The sequence below is a fragment of the Ascaphus truei genome, chromosome 5, assembly GCF_040206685.1.
Source record: "Ascaphus truei isolate aAscTru1 chromosome 5, aAscTru1.hap1, whole genome shotgun sequence".
Taxonomy (NCBI): domain Eukaryota; kingdom Metazoa; phylum Chordata; class Amphibia; order Anura; family Ascaphidae; genus Ascaphus; species Ascaphus truei.
This window is the reverse complement of record NC_134487.1, coordinates 300,408,663-300,435,593: the sequence shown is the minus strand read 5'-3', so window position 1 is coordinate 300,435,593 and position 26,931 is coordinate 300,408,663. Positions and strand designations below refer to the sequence as shown.

The 26,931-nt window shown below is 42.1% G+C and overlaps 1 protein-coding gene across 17 annotated transcripts in view; it reads right to left on the bottom strand.

Moving 5' to 3' along the window:
- The window catches only part of SOX5 (SRY-box transcription factor 5), a 913,923-nt gene that overhangs the window by 96,297 nt on the left and 790,695 nt on the right, over positions 1 to 26,931 (bottom strand). For all 17 annotated transcript variants that reach the window (XM_075602880.1, XM_075602877.1, XM_075602886.1 and 14 more), the window contains 2 exons: positions 23,064 to 23,236; positions 21,974 to 22,042 (listed from right to left, as the gene is read on the bottom strand). In XM_075602880.1, coding sequence (XP_075458995.1) covers positions 21,974 to 22,042; positions 23,064 to 23,236 — 242 coding nt within the window. The remainder of the gene's footprint in view (positions 1 to 21,973; positions 22,043 to 23,063; positions 23,237 to 26,931) is intronic.

The window sequence follows — 26,931 nt, the reverse complement described above, 5'->3', positions numbered from 1 at the left end:
AATCAGTGTCTCAGTAAAGACTGTGCTGAGGCAGCAGTTGATTGAGCCACCTGTGCTGAAGCAGGGACCTGAAAATGTGACCAGTTGGTGACCCTTGAGTACTGGAGTTGGCATCCCCTGCCCTAGACCATATTTATTAACATATAAATACCCTTCAGCTGCATTAACTAAGCAGGTACAGTTTCTGACTTCTAGGTCCTATACTTCATGAACCCCAGACGTGCCTACTTTACCAATTGGTGCCAGTGTATAAGAGCAGCCTGTCTCTTGTGCACATTTCAATGGATTACTTACTTTATTTATAAATCAGATTTATACTTGCAGTAAATATGATGAGTGTTGCTACATTATTTTTATTCTTATTCTTATTGGGGGACAAAATTGAATGTTTTATTGGCAAAACATTATTTGTGCATAATAACTGCATATGTTATAGTGTCGATCTGATGGGTACTTAATTCTTTGCATACTTAGTGATGGAGGAACTAGCAATGTGCCAATTTGGATGTGCCAAAGATTTGAAGGTACTGCCATACTGCCAAGATCGCGGGTAAATTGCTGTTCAAGTCAATCTCTGTTTTCCCGCGATTGAGCTATGATCGGAAGTATTGCAGCTTAACATAGGGGTTAGGGCAGGATACTGCAGTCAATTACTTAAGGAAGCAGTTCCCTTTTGACCCCCAAACCCCATTTTTTTACATGTATAGGAAGTAGGGGGTCTCCAGAGCTAAACCACATTCATTTCAGCTCACGGTACTCCCTGGTTACCGAAATGCTTACCGAAAAAAGTGCCGCCATAACTTCCTATTGGCCAGCGTGACGAGGAGATTTACATATATAGTTACATAGTTGATAAAGTTGAAAAAATACATATGTCCATCAAATTCGATCATCTTTAAATTTATCCTATATTTGTACTTTCAGTATATTGGTCCAGAGGAAGGCGAACAAAAAACCCCATTGAAATATCATCTACTGATATCTCATAAGGGGGAAAGTAAATTCCTTCCTGGCTCCAAATATTGGCAATCAGATTAATCCCTGGATCAACATCCTTCCCATGTATACTTATTTGGTATATCCCTGTACACCTTTCCTTTCTAAGAAGATGTCCAACCTTTTTTTGAACAAATCTATTGTATCTGCCATCACAGTCTCCATGGGTAATGAATTCCACATTTGAACTGCCCTTACTGTAAAGAACCCTTTCCTTTGTTGCTGGTGAAATTTCCTTTCCTGCATCTTTAAGGGATGCCCCCCGAGTCCTTTGTACTGCCCGTGGGATGAATAGTTCTTTTGAAAGCTCCTTGTATTGTCCCCAAATATATTTGTATATAGTTATCATATAACCTCTTAGACACCTCTTTTCTAATGTAAACAAATCTAATTTAGCTAACCTCTCCCCATACTCCTTATTCAAAATGTGGTCTTATTAATGCGTTATAAAGGGGCATATTTATGTTTACTTCCCTTCCATCCATTCCCCATGTAATGCAAGTTAAAATCTTATTTATCTTTGCAGCTACTGCCTCACATTGGGCACTATTGCTATGCCTGCTGTTTACAAGCACTCCTAAATCCTTCTCCAAGGATTCTCACAATATTTCCCTATTTAATTTGTAAGTCGCCTGTTTATTCTTTCTTCCCAAATGCATTACCTTACATTTATCTGTATTAAACCTCCTCTGCCATTTACCTGCCCAAGTTTCCAGTCTCTCCAAGTCCTTCTGGAGAGAAATTACATCCTGTTCTGATTTTACTACCTTACACAATTTAGTGTAATCAGCAATGATGGAGAGTATTCTCTCTATGCCAATCTCAAGGTCATAAATAAATACATTAAAAAGCAGGGGTCCAGTACCGATCCTTGAGGTACTCCACTCACAACTTTAGCCCAACCTGAAAAAGTTCCATTTATGACGATTCTCTGTTGTCTGTCCTTTAACCAGTTTTCAATCCAGGTGCAATTTGCTTTATAGTGTACACTACACTACACTTATGTGGAACCGTATCTAAAGCCTTTGCAACATCTAAGTAGACCACATCAACTGCAATACCCCGGTCTAAATTCCTATTTACCTCCTCAAATAAACAAATAAGGTTAGTTTGGCATGATCTATCCTTCATAAATCCATGCTGACTATTACTAATAATTTTGTTAACCATTAGGTATTCCTAAACATTATCCTGTACTAAACCTTCAAGTAGTTTCCCCACTATTGATGTTAGGCTTACAGGTCTGTAATTCCCCAGTTGTGATATAGCTCCCTTTTTAAATATAGGCACCACGTCTGCTTTATCCCAATCTTGTGGTACTGAGCCTGTGGAAATTGGAGTCCTTGAATATTAAATGTAATGGTTTGGCTATTACTGAACTTAGCTTGTTAAGAACTCTTGGATATATGCCATCGGGGCCAGGTGCCTTATTTACTTAAATTTTTTCAAGTCGCTTATGAACTTCTTCCTCAGTTAACCAATTGTTCATTAATATGGAGGTTGTGGCTTCCTCCTGCGGCACTATTTTTGCAATTGATCCTTCCCTGGGAAACACAGAGGCAAAGAATTTGTCTAAAACCTCTGCTTTTTCCTTATCTCCAATAATCTGCCTGCCCATCTCACACTGAAAAAAGGGTCCTATATTTTCTTTTCTCATTTTTTTGTTATTAAGGTACTTAAAGAACATTTTATTTTCTATTGCAATCCTTTTTTAATTTTGTATTTTTGCTAATTTGATTGCCCTTTTGAAACTTTTGTTACATTCCTTATAGCCCCGATATTATGCCTCTGTCCCTTCTGACTTTATAAGAATCTTAACGCCTGCCTCTTCTTTTCTGTTTCCTCCCCTACCTGTTTATTTGGCCACATTGGTTTAGACTTGTTTCTTTTATATTTATTACCCAAGGGTCTACACTGATAAGTGTGCTTTTCTAACAATGTTTTAAAGATTGTTACTAAGGTAACATTATCTATTGTTACAGTTTACAGCTCAAACTGCTGGGAACATTTGGCAACATATTATCACAAACAGGAAAGTGTGGCAAAGATATTTCACTGCTTGGGAGGTGGGCTAAAAGCCTGCTATAAAAATCAAAGGATGCTTTAAAACTCATTAAAAATGGTATTACCTAATGATGTAACGGAAATTACCCGGTACGCAGCCTATCCGGTCATATTTAAATTACCTGGAACCAGCCCAGGGTGCTGGAAACCGGTGCCGGGTATTTCTGTCCTGCTCTGCTCCCTCGGTCCTGCTCTTGGAGAATGGCAGGAGCAGAGCAGCAGAAGAGACGTACCTGCAGCCCGCGGTGGAGGGTGACGAGGAGGACGACGACGACATCCTGGTGGCGGTGGGAGCCGAGAAACATGTGAGCGGAGCAGGAGCGACACTAGAGGTCAGCCGGAGAGGAGCTGCGCTGCAGCAGACACCAGAGTTCGGAGGATTTCCGGGTCAGACCGCTGTAGCGCGCACCTCTCTACCTGCTCCCACCAACACCAGGCTGTTGCCGTCGTCCTCCTCACCCTCTGCCGCCAGGCTGCCGACCGCCACCATGATGTCATTGTGGTCCTCCTCACCCTCCGCCGCTGGTTGCAGGTACTTCAAACCTACCCGGCCACGTAAAAAAAAATTCCCCTGGTACCCGGTACCCATTACCCGTTCATTGTTTGGACCCGGTACAACACTAGTATTAAGCGTTGAATAATAATTTAAAAAAAATACTTATGTAATACTGCAGAACTGATTTATTTAAAAAAACAAAACATAAGATTTCACACGTTTTGATGCTTTAAGCGCGAAAGACCCACTGTTTCCTTTACATGTTAAAAAGGGGGAGGGGAGAGGCAAAAAAATATCAGTTGGTTAAGCTACCCTTTAATTTGTCCAATACTAAAATTCCTAGCCCAAATGTGGCTTTCTCTATGTGAATCCACAAAAAGATCACACACATGAGTTTCCTATTGAGGGTATGGGCATGATAAACTGAGTGATGGTTGGGAGTAAAGACGACTTATCAATAGTCACACACAAAAAACCTAATAACGTATCATCATATCAACATTCTATAAGGTTTCTAAGTGTTCCCAATACGAGGCATTCTAGTGTACTATGTTAGAGAAAATGTGTATCTGGGGAGCTTGTCAAAAAACTGTAAGTTTAATAAAAAGGTATCACATACGAGTGCTGACACATTATTCTATAAACCCTAATAAATAGCAAAGGGAAAAGAACAGCCCAGCTGACCGTCAATTTGTTTCCAGTAGCTTTGAAAAGTTATTCCCTAGAAGCAGCTGCACAGAAGCCAGATAGCGATACCTGCCAAAAACATATAGTCTATCTATCCCTTGTGATTCTACACAAAGTAAGAGGGAAACTGTAAGATAATACAACGGATTCAGAGGACCAGGATACATGTCACTGGATGAATTGACAAACGTTGAGGTAGCCTGTGACGCACAGTGAGCGTAATACATGTGACTGGGACCGCTGGGCGTGGTGCAGACAGCACCGGCTTTGAATACGTGTATATTACACGTAGAGGTCTATTTATCACGGGCTGGGTATGTGTGCCGAGAAGCTCGTCACACATATTCTATTTGGTTTATTAGTTATGGGGTGCTCAACTACAGTCCTCAAGACCACCCAACAGGTCAGGTTTTCAGGATATCCTTGCTTCAGCACAGGTGGCTCAATGAGTCCCTGCTTCAGGACAGGTGGCTCAATCAGTGGCTGAGTCTGAGCCACTGATTGAGCCACCTGTGCTGAAGCAGGGACTCATTGAGATTCCTGTGCTGAAGCAGGGACTCATTGAGCCACCTGTGCTGAAGCAGGGACTCATTGAGCCACTTGTGCTGGACCTGGGATATCCTGAAAACCTGACCTGTTGGGGGTCTTGAGGACTGGAGTTGAGAAACCTTGTAGTAGCTTCTTCTTCAGAATTTGACTTATGATGATAAATGATCGATTTATTTTAAGCCATAAAAAAGGGGCGAAAATAAGACAGATGCAGAATGTGTCTCCTAATACAGCGGTGCGCAAACTGTGGGGCGCGACCCCCAGGGGGGGCGCGACACTGCCGACGGGGGGCGCGGGGTTTACAGAGGCCCCGCGCGCTTCCCGAAGGCACTTAAATTAAGTGCCGGGGGAGCTGCAGGGCCTCTGTAAACCTAACTTACCGTGGCTCCGGCGGCTTCCTCCCTGCGTCGCCATGGCAACGCGGCGTCAAAATGACGCTGCGAGGTCATGTGACGTCACGTTGCTATGGCAACGTGACGTCATTACGCCGGAGCGCGGGTAAGTTGGGGTTGGGGGGGGGGGGCGCGGGAGTGAGGGGACAGCCGGCAGGGGGGCGCAGGGAAAAAGGTTTGCGCCCCCCTGTCCTAATATATGCCTTTGTAATATGTGTATCGAGAAACGTTCCCATAGCCACTCCTAAACTGATGCAAAGAGGCATGTGATAATGGTTAATACAAGTCCCACATAGCAGGTCACATGTCTTTTAAAACAATATTCTTTTGAATAATGATGGCTTCGTAATTACATTGTAAACAAAGAACACAAAAAAAGGACCATTTACCTGTAGCTTTTAGGACTTGTATATGATCATGTCAACAAAAAACATCAGATTAAAAAAAACCTCTCCAAAACGTCTGTTTACCATGGAAATTATGAAAACTTCAAAATTTATAATTATCTACAGTACATTGAACCTGTTCAACGTGACTATCCCAGTACACTTTCGTCCTACGGTACAATGGGTTGCCTCTTTAATTCACTAGTTACATATAGTAAACAACGAAGACTTCCACATCATCTATAAATCCCAGTATTGCGATAATGCAGAGGAGAAGCGAAGCGCAGCTTGGGGCTACTTTTAGCCACATGTTAAGAGCCCATAGATGTATTACACTGCAATTGTAATAAGCTCATATACTTGAGCAAAACTAAATAATATCAGGATCTATCTCAATATTTTTTGAAAGAAGTAATTCCAAAACATTTCAATCTGGAATTTAGTTTTGGCTCTGGTTCAAATTCATCTTTTATCGGCCACAATTAATGGTTTTCTGATTTTACAGTGTTATAATTAGCAACACTGAATCATATAATTGCACGCAGAATGCATCTTAATAAGTCACAAAGTTCAAATAAGCTGATGTTGCTCCAGGTTTTAATGGTAATATATTTAAGGATGCTGTAAATAAATAACAATAATTAAATTTGTTCCAACAGCCGGAGAAGCATCACAAAACCAGATGAAATTGTCTGAGGACTGGGAATGGAGCGCATTCGCCTGAGGTCATATCCATTGACATATTATTCAAAAATAATCTAGCAAATATGTATCAAATAAAACATTTAAAACGTTAACTGTTTCATGCACACACATACCAGTTCTCATGTTGTGCTTTTTCACTTCGTTCTCACTATTACACTAAAGATTATTTTAAAAATGTGGGTGGCAGCTGTCAGATTTTGTCCAGATGGCTGTGGATCACCCTCTCTATAATAGCAATAATAATAACGACAACAAAGAAGAGAAAAACAAATGTAATGTGGATCATTCACACATCTACTTAATCATTAGATTTCACCGAGGGTCATCTAGTGAGGGAGAAGAGGAAGAGGAAGAAGAGCCTGGTGGGAGATCGTTAAAGGAAGAGACTACTTGGAGCACAGATTGGGAATTTGAGGGTAAAGCAAGGCCATTTTTTTGGTCCCTGTTCAACATACTGTGATGCTGTTTCCTATTACTGGGGAAGAGATCCGCTCCATTCAAAAGAATGACAGTAAAATCTCTTCCAGCAAGGGGAAGTGGCTTCTATTGAAGAGAAGGATTAATGATTAGCAGCTAAGCAAACTGCGGCTATATACCGTCTTGTATACTAGCGCTCTGTAATGGTTACAGATTCTGAAACAGAATGGTAACTTAGGTGCCAGCAGATTTTATAATGTGTTTTTATATGTAGGTACTGTATACTGCCACTCACACTCAACTTATTTCACAATATGCTGGAAATGAATTCCAGGTGAATGGAAATGACATTACAAACTGCCCTCCTTCCTCTAAGTACTTGAGAATTAAGAGTAAAGGTTTGACCCTTATTACAACAGCACAACATAGCATTAAGCAGGACCGGTTTAACTGCTGGGCAAACTGGGCGGTCGACTAGAGCGGCAAAAAACTGGGGAATTCCATGTAGCAGCAGGGCCACCGACAGGGGGGACAGCTGGGACTACAGTCCCAGGCCCGGTCTTTCAGGGGGCCCAGGCACATTGCCGTGACCCTAACGTGCCAGATCTGCAAAGGTGCATCTCAGAGGGGAATGAAACTGATGGGCACCTCTGTGGGCCCCCTCCAGCAGGCCCCCTCTGAGGTGTGGGCCTACTTCGGTAGGCCTCTTGCAGGCCCCCTCCATCCTCCAAGGATGCAGGTAAGCACACTCGGCTCCCCCTCCCTGCCCCTTAGGCCCATACCTCCTTCTCCTACCTCCTCCCAGGCATATAACAACCCCCCAAGGCACATAACTACCCCCCTGGGCACATAACTATTCCCCCAGTACAATGAGAATGTACAATCAGTATCTCAGTAACATCTTCTCTTTTTTAATGTAAAAGAAATGTCAAATGTAAATACCTAATTTGTATTCCTACTAATACTGAAGGTTCACCCGGCGCCCCTATTACCCTTGTACCGCCCCTGCATTTAAGTAATAAATATGTTTATATGGAAAGAAAATGATGTAACTTACAATACAGGAGAAAGCAAAAATCATACTTCAAATCACTTTCTTGACATTATCTTGTTACTATGTAGCAGGGGTTTCACTGGACTTCCAATTTAGCCAAATAAAGGTCAGTCTGACCTCTACAAATACAGCAGGAAACGGTTTTATGTATATCTTTATTTAAATAGCGCCAGTAGTAATAAACGTGACAATCATATAAATAACAAATAACTAACAATAACAGATCATGGGAATAAGTGCTTCAGACATAAAAGTAACATTGTGGAAGAGGAGTCCCTGCTCCGAAGAGCTTACAGTCTAATTGGTAGGGAGCACGTACAGAGACAGTAGGAGGGCATTCTGGTAAGTGCGTTTGCAGGGGGCCAAGCTTTATGTATCATGTATAGTATTAGCCACGGTGCTTCTCATATGCTTCTTTAAGCAAGTGTGTCTTAAATTGGGTCTTAAAGGTGGATAGAGAAGGTGCCAGTCGGGTAATGAGGGGAAGGGCATTCCAGAGGTGTGGGGCAGTGAGAAGGGTTTAAGGCGGGAGAGGGCTTTAGATACAAAGGGGGTAGAGAAAAGACATCCTTCAGCAGAATGCCAGAGTCGGGATGGTGCATAGCGAGAAATTAGGGCAGAGATGTAAGGAGGAGCAGAAGAGTGTCGGTTTTGAAGTTTTCAAAATGTACCTAGCCGTTGTAGCCGTTTGGAAGCGTATTCCCGCATGTAATTGAAAAACAGTTTCAGGGACATTTGAAGGATAATAGTTGTGTAATTAGAAATACACAGTCATTTCTTGACAGTTTACGTACAAAGAAGACACGTTTAACCACTCTGAGCTGCATGTCAATTGTGAAACGCTCCTAGGCGCCTTGTCAAGCGTCATCCCAAAAGGGACCTACCCGATGGCACTCTATATAAACCTTTATTGGGATTCAGTGGCAAATGGTGCCATATGAAGACAGAGCACATGCGTTGAAAGGACACAACTGGGGCTTTTGCGTCTGTCTAGTTGCTGAAGAATATGTAGAGGTCACATAGCCACACAGGAAGGCTTAGCAAAGAGAAGCCAGGCTCAGAGATTGTGGCTGCAGCCACAATGAGCAGGAAATGTTGCCAGAATATGAGTGTTGAGAGAACCATTTATGCTTTTCATCAGCTTATTATTTCAATAGGTGTTTCATTAGCTTGGACTGGCAAGCTCCGAGTTTAGCAAACGGACCAAAAGAAAAACTATCCCCAGATAACACTTGCAGATTCTGACAGCAGGATATAAAAAATGAACTGTTAATTGTGTAAAAAATATTCTTTTGGGGAGAGACTAATGGCCTACCAACACAAAGTTTGTCTATTAAACAACCATGCTGTTTGTACAAGAAGCACATGCAGGGAAACTGTGCAATCTACATTTATTCATAATTATAGTTAATTTACCTTCCTTTAAAAAAAATAAAAAATTTAATTTACCTATTTTATAAATATGCCAACATATTTCACAACACATTATTGAGATTTAAAGGAAACTCACATTAAAATGAATACCGTTAAATAATGTAATAAAGCTGGTATTCAGAAAGACTTACAATTTAAAGAGGTGGGTATCTGAACCAAAAAAGGAGACTGTCCGATAGAGAAAGTGTGCAGAGGAGATCTCGTGATTCCTCGCCCTGAGCCCACGAGCTAAGAGCACAGAGCCACGAGCCATGTCTAGCTTTAGGATTCATTTCATTTGGAACGATGGAAGAACCCATGGGAGAGCTGTTGGCATAAAGGGCAATCAGAAGACAGTTTTGGGTGCCGCAGACAGACAGACATTGGCTTTGAGTTGGGAGAATGGAAATGAGAACAGAAATAAAAAATTGGGGTTGAAACTTAAAGAGCAGAGCTGAGCCACAAGGCACACTACTTTCCATGTAATTAAAAGTAAGGCTTAACTGTAGCACTGCTTGGTAGAAGGGGCCCAAGTGTTTGTTTGGATGATGGGGAGGAACATGTTTACTTGATGACATGCTTAGTTTGAGATAGTTTGAGATAGTTAAGAGGTGGGTAGTGCAATACGGCAGGAAGAAATCTGATATAAGAAGTAAGAGACAATATACAGGTCAGGGAATTATAGGAATATTTATTGTTGCATAAAATATTGTTGGAGATTAAATAACTCTATATAGTGACTACAAATGGGTAAAAGGTTTCAGCAGAGCTTTGTTAAATACCAAAATATCCTGTAACGATTATCTATAATTGGGTGAAAATAAACAGTTCAGTAAATCATTCACAACAAAGAATGTATCTGTTCAAACATATCAGCTACCTAATATACAGTATGGTATTAAAATGTACAAATGTACAGTATCTTTCCTTTGTGCAGCTTTACATTAAGTGGCATTTTTGAAGACGCTATCCCATTTTTGTTATTCAAACATTATATTCCCATAGTCCAACTAAAAGTACGCAGAATCAGGTTTGTTTCTTCAATCAATGAAGGACAAATACTTCAAAGCAACAAGTGATATAATGAATTCTTTTATTAATTTTAATTTTGATAATTGAAGCATATCAGCCAACATTTGAAATTGTAAGTTAATTAAGACTGATATCTTACATATAGTTAATGTAAAAGTTTCTCTCCCCAGTTTATTTAAATGAAAGCTCTCCCTGGAAGCCACGTGTCAGGGCTTAGGCCTCGGTCCCGCTGCGCTCGTTGGCGCGGGCGGCGGGTCGCGAGTTCCCCACTAGCAGGGGAATCCTCGCGAGCCGGTCCCGGTCCCCACTGGCTGCACAGCTGATTACACGCTGTAGCGCGTCAGCCGCTGGAGACACCAGAGAATGGTGTTTTCTAGCTTTGACGCGTGACGTGTGTGGCTGTGAGCCAATGGGGAGGGGAGGCTTCGGGAGGAGGAGAGGCTTCGGGAGGAGGAGAGGCTTCGGGGAGCGGGGAGGAGTGTGGAGGGACAGCAGGTGAGTGCCTTTCTCTGTGTGTGTGTCTGAGTGCGTGCATGCCTATCTGTGTGTGTATGTGTGTGCCCGAGTGCGTGAGTGCCTGCCTCTGTCTGTGTGTGTGTGTGTGTGTATGAGTGCCTGCCTGTGTGTGCGCGCGTGTGTGTGTATGAGTGCGTGAGTGCGTGTGTGCGCGTGTGTGTGTGTGTGTATGAATGAGTGCCTGCGTGTGTGTGTTTAAACTTACTTTCCAGCTCCAGCCCGAGTCCGTGGAGGGAGGGGGGGGGAGAGTAGCGGGTCCCTCCGCTCAAGCCACGCCCCCCCTCCCTTTCAAACCGCCCACCTCCCGATCAAACCTCCCACCTCCCGATCAAACCTCCCACCTCCCGCCCACCTCCCGCTCCGGCTCCCGCTCCCTACAGACCGCAGATCGCGGTCTGTGTATCTCAGCGCACCGCCTGTCAGCAGCGCAGGTGCGCTGACTCTGGGAGCGGGGCCTTAGCCTTACACGTAATCTGTGATCACTGCAGCGTGTCCTGTCACCTGACAACAACCTAATGAAGTAAAGCTGTCTGTGAGTAGGGTTACCAGCTCTGCACTTCTGTAACCCAGGCTGTGCGGAAAAGCTGTGTAATGCGGCAGGTATAAGCTTACAGGGTCTATGTTAAAATAGATAAGACGCAAAAGGTGAAACTGTGAGTGCTCGTTTGCATGTCATTACCCAGAATCCCTGGCTGCAGTGGAAGCACTGTATGCTAGCAGATAATGGGGAGGGGCAGGGTTGCAGACCTGTCTGAGACGTGTGCACATGCCCACGTGGTATTTTTATTCGCTGCGTTCACGTTAAACGACACTTTTATCCATGCTTTTAGCCCCGGTCCGGTCATTTTATCCGTGCAGACTTTAATGCAAAGGCTCAGACCTGCGATATCTTTTCTTCCTTCTTAATCAAATCTAATATGCCGTTAGTAATATGCCGTTAGTAACAAGCTGCGTTCATTTGTATCGGAAGCTGCCCACGGGTCGTGGTTGCTCTTCTTCCAAGCTTCAGCGTTCGGCATTGTTTAGCCATTAGAATGCCATCAAAAGAAAAACAAATCAAATGGTCTAAAAACCCAGCAATTTATGGTCCTGGTGCTTCAGCATAACGTCTCCAACACAACCAGGTAGGTAGGACCTGAGAGACTCAATGAACAAGAGCAGAGAGTCTAAGAACGTTATTGTACTAGAACAGGCGTGGCCAGCTCCAGTTCTCAAGAGCTACCAACAGGTCAGGTTTTCAGGATATCCCTGCTTCAGCACAGGTGGCTCAATCAGTCTCTGCTTCGGCACTGGTGGTTCAATCAGTTTCTGCTTCAGCACAGCTGGCTCAATCAGTGGCTCAGTCTTGGACTGAGCCACTGATTGAGCCAGCTGTGCTGAAGCAGGGATATCCTGAAAACCTAACCTGTTGGTAGCTCTTGAGGACTGGAGTTGGTTACCTCTGTACTAGAACTATATGTGCAGAATTCCTGCTGACATTTAGTGTAGCTTAACACAACCAGAACAAAATGAAAAGCTAATAGTTGTCAAGATGGATAAGGTAATTTAATTAATGTTTAGGTTCAGGGTTTGTTTTTTTACCGCTTTGATTTTTGCTGTTTGGATCTGTTGCGGCTAACATGAAATTAAAAGAAGCAAGAAGGAGATGGCTGGTTTGCGGCTTTAAATAAAAACCCTTTCCGTTCCCTTTTAACTGGGTCTCCGGAAGTAACATTGGATCAGCATTGTATGGTGCAGAATATTTCCCTTTGTATAGAGCCGAGCCCCTAACATTATCAAACAGCGGATATCAACATCGGCGACTGTTTAAAAAAAAAATTAAAAAATATCCGTTCTGTAGTATTAGATAATAATTACTGCATTTGTTTTTTGTTTGTTTTTTATTCAACTATTAATGCCATTTTTAATGAGTTTTAATATACCGAGCATCCTTTGATTTTTAAAGTAATAATAACTAATATCTTTCCCAGAAGTGCAACATATTTGCAACACTTTCCTGTTTGGGATAATTTGTTGCCAATATTCCCAGCAGTTTGAGCTGCAAACTAACAATAGATGTTACCTTGTCATATAAGAATGCATTGTAGCTGCTCAGTTACATTAACTGAAGGAGTGATTGAAACTGCAAGGCAGCCATTTAGTGAACCCCGGGAAGCAGGATCTTTGCTGATCGATCACGGAAGAACGAATAGATCGGCAGCTTAGGTAATTAGTTTTCAATAAAGGTCATCAAAGGCTGCATATATTAAAAAAATAAAGATTTTTTTAAGTGCTGCACGGACTGCCTTTGTAATAAGCATGGGAGTGGAATCTCAACGCAAGGTGTGATGTAAATGGGCATATTTACTAAGCGCTGCTATTCGATAAGATACTTTACTGACCATTCACTTAAATACTGTAGGTGATGAATTGCATCGGAAGGTCTTTTATAGAATAGCACACCTTAGTAAATATGGGCCAAGGTTCCTTACAGCTTAGCCTCATGTAATCTGTGTGGCTACTACTTCATTTAAACACACACGGGATACACTGTACTTGGATTTGGAGTACTCCTCAGGTATAAGGAGGTCACCCTGTAGCATGGTCCCTTCAGGTTCAACAGCTTCACTCAGGGGTTCTCAACACCAGCCCTGAAGACCACCTCAACAAGCCAGGTGTTCAGGATATCCCTGCTTCAGCACAGGTAGTCTTCGAGTGAGCCACTGTGCTGAAGCAGGTATTTAAAACCTGACCTTTTGGGGGTGTCTTGAGAACCCGGCTTAGCTGACAGAAATAAGAATTAATGCCAGAACGCGTTACCAGTGTGTTTTCAGTGGTTTTGTTAATAGCACCAAAGTAAAGGAAAACAAACAGTACTTTGGGTGGCGTTAAACCAAGCGATTGAGTAATTAACGCAGTTAGAAGTCTTTAAGACAGTGACAACATGAAACAAGAAAGAACTAAGCATTGATGTTACTTTTGTAACCCAATATTAAAATGCCCATTCCCACATCATATATTTATAAACTACAGTCGTAATATCATCACTTTGTGAGAAATGACAGAAGAAGTCTTTGTGAGGTTAGGGTGACAGTATTCCGTGTAGCTTTACCCGGGGGTCACCACACCACAGACTGGATATACATGTTTTAGCTCGTTCTGCTTGTTATAAAACTGGAACAAATTCATCTTCCAAATTGAATAAAAAGAAGTCTTTGACACGACAGGATTTTTACATTCAAGTCTCCACTATCATACAGACGAGATGACATGTATTACTTCCAGGCAAAACATATTTATAAATAAAGAATATTCATCAAGACATAATGAAAGAATAGTAATGAAACTACTATGTTTGTAAACCAATGTGTATGGAGTTTGACAAATCATTGCTTAATCTCTGATTATACTAGAGCTACTTAGTCTAAGTACTAAAGTGAACATTTTAGCAGTGGTGCGAATCTCTGCATGTCACTCCAGGATTACGTTAAATACCCCCCGCCCCCCCAAAAAAACAGATATGTAATTCAGTCCGCCTTTGTTTTCACTGTTACGTATGATTGAACTGGTGTATAGTATATTGGTCTTTGACAACTGCCAAGAAGCTTTGATATAGCACAGTAAGGAAACGGTGACCTATGTGAGCATACACTTCTTAGGCTGCGGCCCCGCTGCCTGCGCTGCACGCGGGTCTGTGAGGCAGGCAGCGCGTGCACCCGAGTCCCCCTGTCTGCAGAGAGCTGCAGGGGGAAAGACAGGGGGGGGGGGCGCGTGACGGGGGCCCGGCCGTGACATCACCCGACAGGTTCGCCCTCATTGGCTGAACCGCCAGGGGGCGTGGCCTAGCGCTCCGCAGTAACTCCTGCTCACAATTTTCTTGAGAGCAGGAGTTTCTGTCGGCGCAGCGTGGCGCCCCCCCCCCCCTCGCGGGCGCTGCAGTAGCCAGCGGGGGCCTGGCCTTGCACTAGGGAACATACAGTATATCATATAACCATGTAAAACGGCATAACTCATAGAGATGGGCGAATATTTGGGGAGAATATGGATGCGCAGCGGATCAGCTGGTCCCTTGTGCCAGCGGATTTCAACAGATCAATCTCAAAAAAGGCGACTGGCGTTCTGTGGATTTATTATTATTACCAATACACTCCGCAACCCGTGGGCGGATTTGTAGCATCCAATCCTCGGATTCAGCAATCCATGGTTGTACAAATCCGGCCACGGGTTGTATCCAATGGCGGTTTCTGATGAATCCGCGCTGGTTTTTTACGTTTTGCTGCTTTAACAGAGAAAGTATTACATGCTTACATGGATTCTGCGCTATTAAAACTTCATAGTATGTGTTATTAGATAGGACTGCACCTACAAACACAATGGGTGTATTGCCCTTGGAAAGACAAAGTAGTATCTGAATTGTCAGTTTGATTTGGAAAGGGGAACAGTGGTGAAAAGGGTAATGGTGACTGAGGACGTAAGTGCTCTCTGAGATTGTCGTGTGCAGCTCATTTAAAGACGGTGGCATTTCCCCCCCACAAAAGACAGTTCAATCAAAGCCTCTGGGGATCAGAGAGGCTCGGAAGTCCTTGTCTTTCTTCTCAAACGTATGAAAGAAACACCTGTTATATTCTACAAGAAAAACCCGAACACACAATAGGTGTAGGAGAGGGGATGTGCACTGGAGAAGAAGAACGCTAGAGATAAAGCTCACACTAAATGTAGACCTGCTACAGACCAGCTAACAGCTGTGCTTTATTGTAAAGTAGCACATATTAGAGGGTGGCAATGCAAGGAAAGATATCACCAGTAACTGGTTTGTTTTTTTGCACATTCATTTATTCCTAAAGGTTATTAATGAATTCAACTAAACAAGTTGAGTGGCCGTGTTACTGCACCCTGAAAATGAACATAACTTTCTACATAAAAATATTAGGTATTTCTATAAACTCCTTAGCCAGGGGTGGGAAACTCCAGTCCACAGGGGCTACCATTCGATATAGTAATGTGATGGGTGCTCCAACAGTCCTGGAATCTTTGTATATATTCATCAATCATATAAAAACAACTCCTTGATAAAGCACCCTGTTGTGTGAAACGCGTTGGAGGGTTTGTACCCCCTTGTTTGCTATGTCTGACTGACAATAAAACTGCATTTTTACTTTTGATACACCTGTGTCCCTGGGCAGTGCGCTGCTTTGTGCATTATTTGCAATTTTTGGATCACAAGGCAGGTCAGGGTTTAGGGACCGCCTTGGTTCCGCACCGGTGGCTCACTCAGTGGCTCAGTCAAAGACTGAGCCATTGATTGATCCTCCTGTGCTGAAGCAGTGATCTCCTTACAGCCTGACCTTAGCCTCTAATAGATTCTGTAACGATGTATTGAGCAAGTAAGAGGACATTGTAAATAGGCAACAGGATGAGGTGCCAATAATGTTTCTGGGGGGTTGCTCTATACTGTAGAACAGGGGGGCTCAACTACAGTCTTCAAGCCCCCACCAAACAGGCCAGGTTTTCAGGATATCACAGCTTCAGCACGGGTGGCTCAACCAGAGGCTCAGTCGAAGAATGAGCCTTTGATTGAACCACCTGTGCTGAAGCAAGGACTGGATTGAGTGACCTGTGCTGAAGCAGGGATATCCAGAAAACCTGACCTGTTGTGGGGGGGGGGGGGGGGGCGTGCTTGAGGACCCATGGGCTATAGTATTAGTGTACACTATAAACAGTATAACATTCTATATAGAGACACGTGTATGTATACATGCATGTCTGTATATCTGTATATCTCTCTCTATATATATACAGTATATATAAATATATATACACACACATACACTTATGTATATATATATATATATATATATGAACATCAATTATTTAGGCACATGCGTGTATACATAAAAGGTGTGTGTACTTAATTTTGAATCAGCGTACAATGTCTGCGAGTGCGACTGCTGAAAGACGTGATTTTGAACACGCCGAGGCATCTCGGCGACTCTCGGCCTTCCCTTTCAGCACATTCCTTGGTAAGTGGCTAAGCTTCCCACTTATCAGTCACTCAAAGTGACTGTGGCTGTCAGTTGTGTACAAAGCACAATCAGTTTGGAAGCACAGACACCAGTACTTTTCGCGTCAGCTTGAAGCAAACACGTTTTGACTGCTAGTCATTCAATTTTAAAGCATCTTCAATTTGGGGCAGATGAAGCTATAAAGGAAAAACATCCCAAACACTTCTGCCAGCCAGCAGCAAAATGTATTGTTATTCCGGGTTTACCTGGCCATCTTTTGGCACCAAAAACACTGATTTTAGTGTATGAAATAAGCACAACTGGCGGTCTCCATTCTTATTTGTAAGGCCTAATGCAGTTATTTTGCTAGCTGTGATGTTATTTATGTTATCGCCTTAACTGCAGACAAAAAAGGAGTTACCATTACATGCACCCCGATTACACTCTATTAGCCCCTTGTATTTTGCATGGGAAACTCCCATTGCTCCAACACACTAGTTCTAAATCCATGGTCCCTGGGGCACAAATGGTCCCTGAAGACTGTAGTGGTGGTCGCCAAAGTCTTTCCGTATTGACGTCAGGCAGATCTCTCCCGCAGTCTGTACGTTTTCCGTCACTAATAACGGCTGATATTTACTTACAGGACCATTTTTAAATACACGTTAAATGCATATGTATAAATACACTGACGGAAAAGTGTAAGTGTATGTATGGGGGTCCTTCAAACAATAATTACTATCCCCGATATGAAAACGCTTAAGAACCCTTTTACTAACTTCTTTAAAAGCTCCTTTGGACCCCACAGAGAGCTCTGCAATAGGCAAATGCGCCTGCAGGGGAAGACTCGGGTTGGATAACCACTCCCAGCTCAGTGTGTCCCAGGACAATTCATTTGTATGTTTTACCGTGCCAGTGCCAGGTAAAAAAACAAATACTGGTCATTAGAAACATTTTAACAATGTTAATGCGAAAGGCCCTACAACATATCCCACAGTCCTACAACATACCCCACAATCCTACAACATACCCCACAATCCTACAACATACCCCACAATCCTACAACATACCCCACAATCCTACAACATACCCCACAATCCTACAACATATCCCACAATCCTGATCTCAATCCCCTTCTGGAGCAGAAGAAGTTAAAGCAGTCTCCATATTTTTTTAAATTATTTCTGGTCCCCAATGTTCCTGAACTACTGACCTCAGACCCCCGGTGTCCGAGATATTTCTATATGGCCGCTGGGTCACCAGGAGAAAGTCTATCGTCCCCTGGAACAAGGCTGCTCTTGGCGGCCACATTGTGTCCACCAGGCATTAATCTTAGCTGGTGGAGTAAACCGGTATGTCTTAAGCGGTCGGGGCTCCATGGACCATGGACCCCTCCCTCACCGCCAAGGTCTCCTTACTGCCGAGATACTGAACAGTGCAGTTGCCAGTGTTACTGTCTGAATCTATAAAGGAATTTAAATGGCTGTCCAATGACTTTAAGAGTTTGGTTCGGCTCACTGAGGTGTAGGAGGCTATTTCAGAAGCGTCTACAGAAGCTACAGAGCGAGCTTCAGTAAAAGTCCTAAGCCTTGCGAAAGTCGTACAGTGCCTGGGAATGTCCACCTACAACGCCTTGTGCACAGCAGACTTTCCATGCACTCAGCTCTGACATATGAAGCACACTGAACATGGAGCAGTGCCTTCAACACGGATCCTGCAGGAATTGCTTCCATTCCTCCCATGCTTCCTGTGTGTGACTGTCTCCAAGCCGTATATTCTCATTGGCACATACCCTACGCGGAATAAAAGACTGACTTGCTGAGATGGGCTTTTTAACCCTTACAGAGCTAAGAAGGGCCGGTGCCTGCAATGCATTGCTCAGCACTGTAAGGGTCAACCATACAGTAGCTGAGAATTATTTTTCCTGTAGTCTCCCACCAACGTCCCTTTGTTTTTTGATCCCTGGGTTCCCAGGCGTTTATCTGAGCTACAGACGAGGGTGGGACCTATTCTGATAACTGATAGGACATCAGCTGCACAGCCTCTGTGAGAAACAATTGTTCACGTCTCTTTGCCGGCATCCTCCGTTGTTTGGGAAAAGGTTGCAGAGTCATGGGAAAGACTGCAGGGACTGCACTCGGAGGCCGGCCCCTGTGACTACACAGTGCCCGTGTTTACAAGATGCAGAAAAACAGCTGCTCCTGACACATGATGAGTTTGGACAAAACGTCCCACTGTCACAAGCTGTTAGGTGTGGCCTTTCCATTCTCTTTTACAAACTGACCATTCCTTATTGTGGAAGTCCACATGAAATGTAATTATTATGTCATCTAATCTAGGCTTACTCACCTTCCTTCTAATAATATTTTATATGTAGTTTATTTGTTTTAAATTGCAAAGCCACTGTAACTGTATGGGGGGGGGGGGGGCGGCAACTCCAGTCCTAAAGTGCCACCAACAGGTCAGGTTTTAAGGATATCCCTGCTTCAGCACAGGTGGCTCGATCGGTGACTCGGTCAATGACTGAGACACCTTTGCTGAAGCAGGGATATCCTCAAAACCTGACCTGCTGGTGGCCCTTGAGGACTGGAGTTGGCCACCCCTGGTTTAGAGGAATAGCTTAGTGGTAATGTAATGTGTAAAGCGCCTTGTGAGCTTGGGCAAGTCACTTTATCTGCCCGTGCCTCAGGCTCCAAAAACAGATTGTAAGCTCTTTGCGGAAGGGACTCATTGTGAGAACAAATTCTATGGAAAGCCATTGATGTAGCCAGATCTAAGGTGAAAATATAACAGGCATTTTCAGGCCGAAAAGTGGTTACTAAGTATCAGTTGTCCATATGAAGTACCATCTGAGCAGAGCATATTAGGAGCGCAGGAGAAGATTTGCAGCGAAGAGCTTGTTCTCCAAAAAAAGGATTATCCAGTTTAAGAAATAAATAACATCCCAGATGTTCACAGGAATATACCAAGCCCTGATGATTCTGATCTACTAATACTTTGTACCCAGCTGGTGCCGCGCGTACAGTACTATCGAGCAAGTTCAGCTGCAGGCGGGAGATGGGGACATGTACAGTACTATATCAAACTCCGCGTCTGGGGTCACCATTCCTTCTCCTCGCTTTATAGCATCGAAAAACCTTGTCATGTCTAAGGTGGCAAAACCCCACGTGCTTTAACTGCAAGAAACGTGAACAATGTGACAGTGATTGTGACAAGGCAGCTGTAAAAGAAACAGGGTGACAGTGGGAGCTGCCCGTGCGGAGATAAGCAGACATTGTTCAGCAATACTGTTTCTTGGAAATGCACAAGAGGAGGTTGGTACAAAGAGGTATGTGAGAATGAATAAGCAACGTTTAGATGTACGTATTTCTACATGTGATTTTGAGACAGCAATTTACATGGAGGGAAACGCAATGAATTAATACAGATCACCCATATATACTTCATTTTGTTTAACCTTTTCCCATGTAACACCTTGTCTCAGAATAAAAACAAATTATATCTGAAGATATTTAATAACTCAAAAGAGAGCAAATAACACAACATTTAATACAATATATAACACAGCTAGATATGACCCCCAAGGAACATTTTAAGACAAAAAGGAGTAATGATGGCAAAGTAATTATTTTCTCCAGACCAATAAACCACTCAAAAACATCATAATGACGTATGTAATCACAAAGAGACACAAATAGTACAAATATACAACAAAAAAATCTATCATCTGACTACATGGGACCACACCTTCAACTACAAGCACTATGTGTTCACAGCTTCAGTTTCTGGAACATTCTTACTGCATGATGACAATACATTAGTAGTCATTGCTTTTTCCCCATAATCAACAAGCTAAACTAAATATGGTCCCGGTAAAAGGAAGCCTTTGTCAGAAGCAGACCCTGTTCATTCTACAACATCATTATTCAGTGTCAATTTTCCATGACCAGAATTGCAGCCCTCAGTTAACACCACTTCCTGGACAATAAATTTGAGCCTGTTTATTTAAAATGTGGGGTTTGTCTGAGAATGGCTTGATAGATTAGGTATGGCAAGGTGAAAGTCTGAAACAAGGGTCTCCACTGTTTCTGCCTCCACGATGGCGCACTTCTTTCCTCTGACTGTATTAAAAAAAAAGAGGCATAGTTCTAGTCCACCAGGCTGCGGGTGAAATAAACCTTTCAATCCTGAAGAGGTGAGTGGTCGCTTGTTACCACTACGCAGTTGTGTCGCCATTATTCAGCTGGGAGGCGTTTTGTGCAGACACACTGTATGGCACGTGAACAAAGTTTGAATGACTTCAATGTATGGCCCCACTGCGCTCCTCCCTTTCTCTGCGGTTGTGAGATGTGTGTCGCCTTTTATTACTAGCGATGAGTAAAATACTGAAAAAAGCTTTTGTGTAGAGTGGCTTAACTTAAGCCCTTTTGTGGAAGGCTTTCCTATAGACATTATTCATTCAGGGAAAAAGTTGATAATGCCGGGAACTTTTACAAATCTGAGGCTATAAATAGACTTAGCCGAAATCCATGATAATATTGTGGATGAAAATGTCCTTCTGTGATCGTGGCATTAAAGAGCCTTTCTAATATCTGGGTTGTTGCTAGTTCTATTCCCAGAAACGACATACAAATACATTATATACCTTTCCTGTGGTGAACTAAATTAGAGTGAATAAACTGATTTGTAGAGAATCCCTTTCGCCAACATGGTTCTGATATAATTCATGTTATCTAATGTTATGAATGAATTTCCTGTGATGTTTAAGAGAGGCAGATTATTCACTGTTGATGGAAACATCACTAAGTTTAAAAAATAATCTTGAAACAAACAATATTTTATATGGAGAACAGAAATGATAGCAGTATCTTAGTAAATATGTGGAGAAGGCGATACATGAGCTTGCCTGTTATTTCCTTCCTTCTAGTTCTACATTTCTATGAACAGATTCATTTCTGGCAATAAATCAGAGGTTGTACTCACATAACCACAATAACGCTTAGATACAGACATGGGGGGCCTGCCTATCCTTCAGCCTATTGGTCGCTGGCTGGCTTTCTCACGCTGTTTCTAAGTACCCCATGGACAGGTACAGACTTTAAAGACTAGTCCCATATTTACTTAGCTGTGCTATTCTCCAAGACTCCTTACTGTGGCAGAAGGCGCCTTGCAGCCCATTGACATGAATAGACTATAATGTGTCTTGTGAAAAAGCACTGCTTAATAGATATGAACCTAGGTGACAGTATACATACAAGAACCAATACTATGTGAAAATGACAACTGACCTGTATCTGCTGCTGAAGAAGGTTAATTTTGTGCTGCTGCTGTAGAAGCTGTTGCTGCTGTCTTGCAATCTGCAAAGAAATTCCAATTACAAAGAGATATAATGTTGGTTTACTTCCAAAAGCAGGATTACGTATGTCAATACTCATCCTCTGTCTAGTCCTGGGAAATATACTTTAGTCTTTCAATGAACTTCTTATCCCCCCAGCATCTTCACAATCATGCAAATATATCTATGTATTGTGGTGTGTCCACATAACTAGTGGAGATAAGAGGGGGAAATAATTGTCTGCGTGTTCCTCCAATGCTGCTAAATGGGAATACAAGTGTGCAACAGTCATTCTTTTAACCTGCGTTGTGACCACAGAGCGCTGCTCAGAGAAGTAACTGAGGGAGCTGTTCTTCAGAGTATTATACAGGCATACCCCGGTTTAAGGACACTCACTTTAAATACACTCGAGAGTTAGGCAAATCACCCAATAAACAAACAGCAGCTCACGCATGCGCCCTTCAGCACGTCCTGAACAGCAATACCGGCTCCCTGAAGCTGTGCGCAAGCGGGGCGACTAAAGATCCTGTTACAAATGCGTTATTTACATCAGTTATGCACGTATATGACGATTGCAGTACAGTACATGCATCGATAAGTCGAAAAAAGGTAGTGTTTCACTTTAAGTACATTTTCACTTTACATACATGCTCTGGACCCATTGCGTACGTTAATGCGGGGTATGCCTGTAACAGGCTTAGTTAGTTTAGATATAGGTCTTATGGATCACGGTTATTTAACAGCCTGGAAAGTTTCACAAACAACTCCCCATTTTATTCTCTGCTGTTGAATAGTTTGGTTGCAAAGATACCATCAATAATAATAAAATTGTTTTATTTGTGTCCTTTTAACAGACAAACAACACAAAACTGGCAACATCATAACAACATGCAGACATGCCTCAGCGGTCTCCTGTTAGTGCATTGCAACAAGGCACAAGTGGAATATATGTATGATTGCTGTAATACCTGAATCTGGCTGACCTGCCATTACCCGACCCAAGTCAAGTAACAAGTAACAAAACAAAAAAGCGCCCCCCTCACCTGTTCTTGCTGTTGCTTGGCTAGCTCCATTTGTTGGCGTTGCTTCTCGATTTGCGATGCTGCCAGTTTCTTCTGCTCATCATGAGCTGCCAGCAGCTGCTCACGCAAACTGGTCAGCTGATTAATCATACCCATGAGTTGCCTCTCTTTCTCAGCAAGGCTTTCAGGAGTTCCTGGGAAGAACGAGAAAGGAAGAATGGCACAACTAAGTCTAAAAGCTCTGTCCCAGGGTCAAGATATTCGCTGGCTAACTCTTCCTACCATGACTGCTCGAGTTTAGGAGAAGGGTTGTGAAAGCTATCCAAACCTCACATCCATATGCTATCAACGCGCATACATACATTTGCAAACAGAAATGCATAATTACTCAATATATCTCACCAACATTACATACCTCCTTTATGTAAAACATTACAGATCATTGAATAGAATTATCCAAATACAAATACTGCTGCCACATTATTTGATGTGATCGGATTCACATGTGATGTCCGAGAAAGAATGTACATTTTGCTGCAGCTTTTACAGATTAGAGTAATGCAAAACGTATCTCTCCCAAACCCTTTGTCACACTGACACGATGAATTGCACTTGACTCATTTGCTAGGCAAGTTTACTAAATCCCTTTTCTTTTTTTTTGACATTACACGTGACTAGGATGGATTTTTTTCCCATTACTTTGGTAAACAAACAATGTTCTTTTTCAAGCACAATAAAGTTCTTCAGAAATAACACTGCAAACTCGTGAACTAAACCAAAAACATTTCATCGGAAATGTTGCTCTTTACCATTGTAGCCTAAAGTAGAAGTTCCCCGTAATTCTGTTTCATGTTTTTATATCAGGGAGTAAGTGCCCCCTCGAGAGTACATTTATATTTTTTAATGGGAAATCTAAGAATAATGGAGTTGCAGAGTGTCATTTCAGTGTTGTGGGAGATGGGGGTGCGTTATTAAGGTAGCGTTATTAAGGTAGCGTTATTAGCACCGTAGATATTACTAGACACATGATACATAAAGCTTGGGCTCCTGCAGAAGCACTTACCAAAATGCCCTCCTACTGTCTCTGTACGTTCCTCCTACATACCAATTAGACTGTAAGCTCCTCGGAGCAGGGACTCCTCTTCCTAAATGCTACGTTTGTCTGAAGCACTTATTCCCATGACCTGTTATTTATATTATATTATTTGTTATTTATATGATTACCACGTGTATTACTACTGTGAAGCGCTATGTACATTATTGGCGCTATACAAATAAAGACATACAATACATTACAATTAATAGAGATTTTCATGTGTGTTACCAAAAGCGAATGCAAATCTTGTTTTAATATTGAGAAATTTATTATTTTCACACTTATTAACTTTTTCACTTAATTATATGATATATAATGTAATAATGACTGTATCAAGTATGGGAGTACAAAAATATATATCCATACATACCTAACAATATTAATTATTATTTCATTGATATTAAAATAAATGATGGATGGATGTCGTTCATTTAATTTAATTGTACATTAATATCCATTAAATATGAATTAATATTGTTAGGTATGTATGAGTATACATTACTGCACATCCATACTTGATACAGTCATTTATACATTAGATGAAATATTAGTTCACAAAAAAATGTAACTGAAAACATACTATAGTTTATGATGTGTTTCAGACATTTATATGATCCCAATTTTTACGGAAATAGCCGTGTTAGTCCAGCTGCGATAGTGCAGAATAAATGCAGCAGGAAGATACTGTTCACCTGTGGAACATCATTTCTCACAACCAGATCATTCCATAAATGATTTAAAAATCAAAATCCTCAATGGAATGTTCAAACGCACCCAAGAACGGAAAACATTTGAGCTCAGAATGATAAGACTCTTTGCCACCAAAACAAGGGGACTTAATGCGGATATGGGGTTTCTCACACACTATCACAATTGTTTGTAATTATCCTGTCTGCCTCTCTGCCAATGTTCTTATCCACACCTTTTCCTCCCCTGCAGCATCCCCTTCCCCTTCATGCTTTTCCTTGTCACCGTTATACACCCTTCCCATGTCTTCAAACACTTTCTCACCCTACCTTACCCTACCTTATCTATAGTACATCTCTGTCGTTTTTTTGTTATTATTCTGCTCTCCCAAACCCTGTTTTAGCCATAGATTCCTGTGTTAATCAGTATTGCCGACCTGAGGAAGAGAGGAGAACTCTCGAAAGCTTGTCCTATGACATAAATTGTTAGTCCAAATAAAAAAGGATCACCTAATACTGAATGAAGAATATATACTGTATATATATATATATATATATATATATATATATATATATATGCAAATATAACTGTATGCTCATCTGCATGTCTTAGGCAGGTCTGCAACCCCGCCTTACATATATATACAGCTCTATATATACAGCTCAACCCCGTTATAACGCGATCCGTTACAACGCAAATCCGCTTATAACGCAATGCAAGCGTGGCTCCCAAATTTTTATTTATGAATACTTTACAACACGATTATTGGTGTCTTAAATACTTTATAGTACAATGCATACAATTGTACATTATTTGTAATGTGATCCGCTTATAACGCAATGTGATTCTTTGGACCCCAAGCACAGCGTTATAAGGGGGTTGAGCTGTATATATATATATATATATATATATATATATATATATATATATGACACTTGTAACTTTTTGTAATGAAAGGGTTAAGTCCTATACTCACGTTGCTTTTTGGCTATTCCAAGAAATAACTCAATGATAATCAGGATCTGGACGTGAGTACGGGCGGCTTTTGGAAGGCGCTAAATATCGCAGCGTTATTATAACGTGCTAACAGTAACGGAGGTCTGAGGATCTCCGTCATTACCATATGATTTGCATATGAGTAAGCCTAACGTCCGTTAAAAATGTATTGATCCGTTAATTTTAAGGAACATGCCAGGACTTCCTTGCGTTACTCACCTTTGGGGATACGCGTTACGGATAAGTATATGTTAAAACGAGATAGCGGAACGTTAAAAAATGAGCAACCTCAGGATCTGCCCCTAAATGAGGAATAATCCTCTTGCACCTCTTAGCATCAGTATATGAAGGCCGCTTGTTTTAATTTTGAAGCGGTGTAAAACCGCACGTGATGTGAAGCTTACAACAGGAAGGAATTAGTGAAAAGTTACGTGACACACGTAAAATGATGGGATATATGAATTTCTGGGGCTCTGGAAATCCTACTTTGGGGGTTTGTGATAAAACAGTGTGAGCATCCCGATCAGCACTATTGCAGTTTAATGAACAACACTTTGTCCCTTTTATCTGCATCAGAAACTTTTGCCAGGCGGCCAAAGCGTCACTAGCTAATGATCTGCATTCTGAAATGTGACGAGCAGAAGACGCACTCCGCTTATATGTCTAGATTTCAAACTATGTGCATAAGGCAAACATATGAATTACAGGTAGTCCTCGCTTTTCCGACACAATGCTTCCCGCAAACCCGCGTCGGAGACGAGACAGTCGGAAAGCGGGACCCATGTTAACGGGCGGCGGTTTCCGCCGGATATGCGAAAAACGCGGTGGATAATGAGGTATTTTTGACTGTATTATGCGGCGTCGGAAAACGCATGCGACGGAAAGCGAAACGTTGGAAAACGAGGACTGCCTGTAGTTAACTATTAAAATGAACTGGTCCAGGTAAAACAATCAAAAACATGTATTTCATTAAAAAAAATACATGAAAATAAATGAGGAAAAACCTACATAATATACAGGTTACTCTTTGATAAAGCGCTTATACAGCGCGAAACGCGTCAGAGTTAACCTCTGTTTTTGTAGCCCGGTCTACCAATGCCATAAATTAAA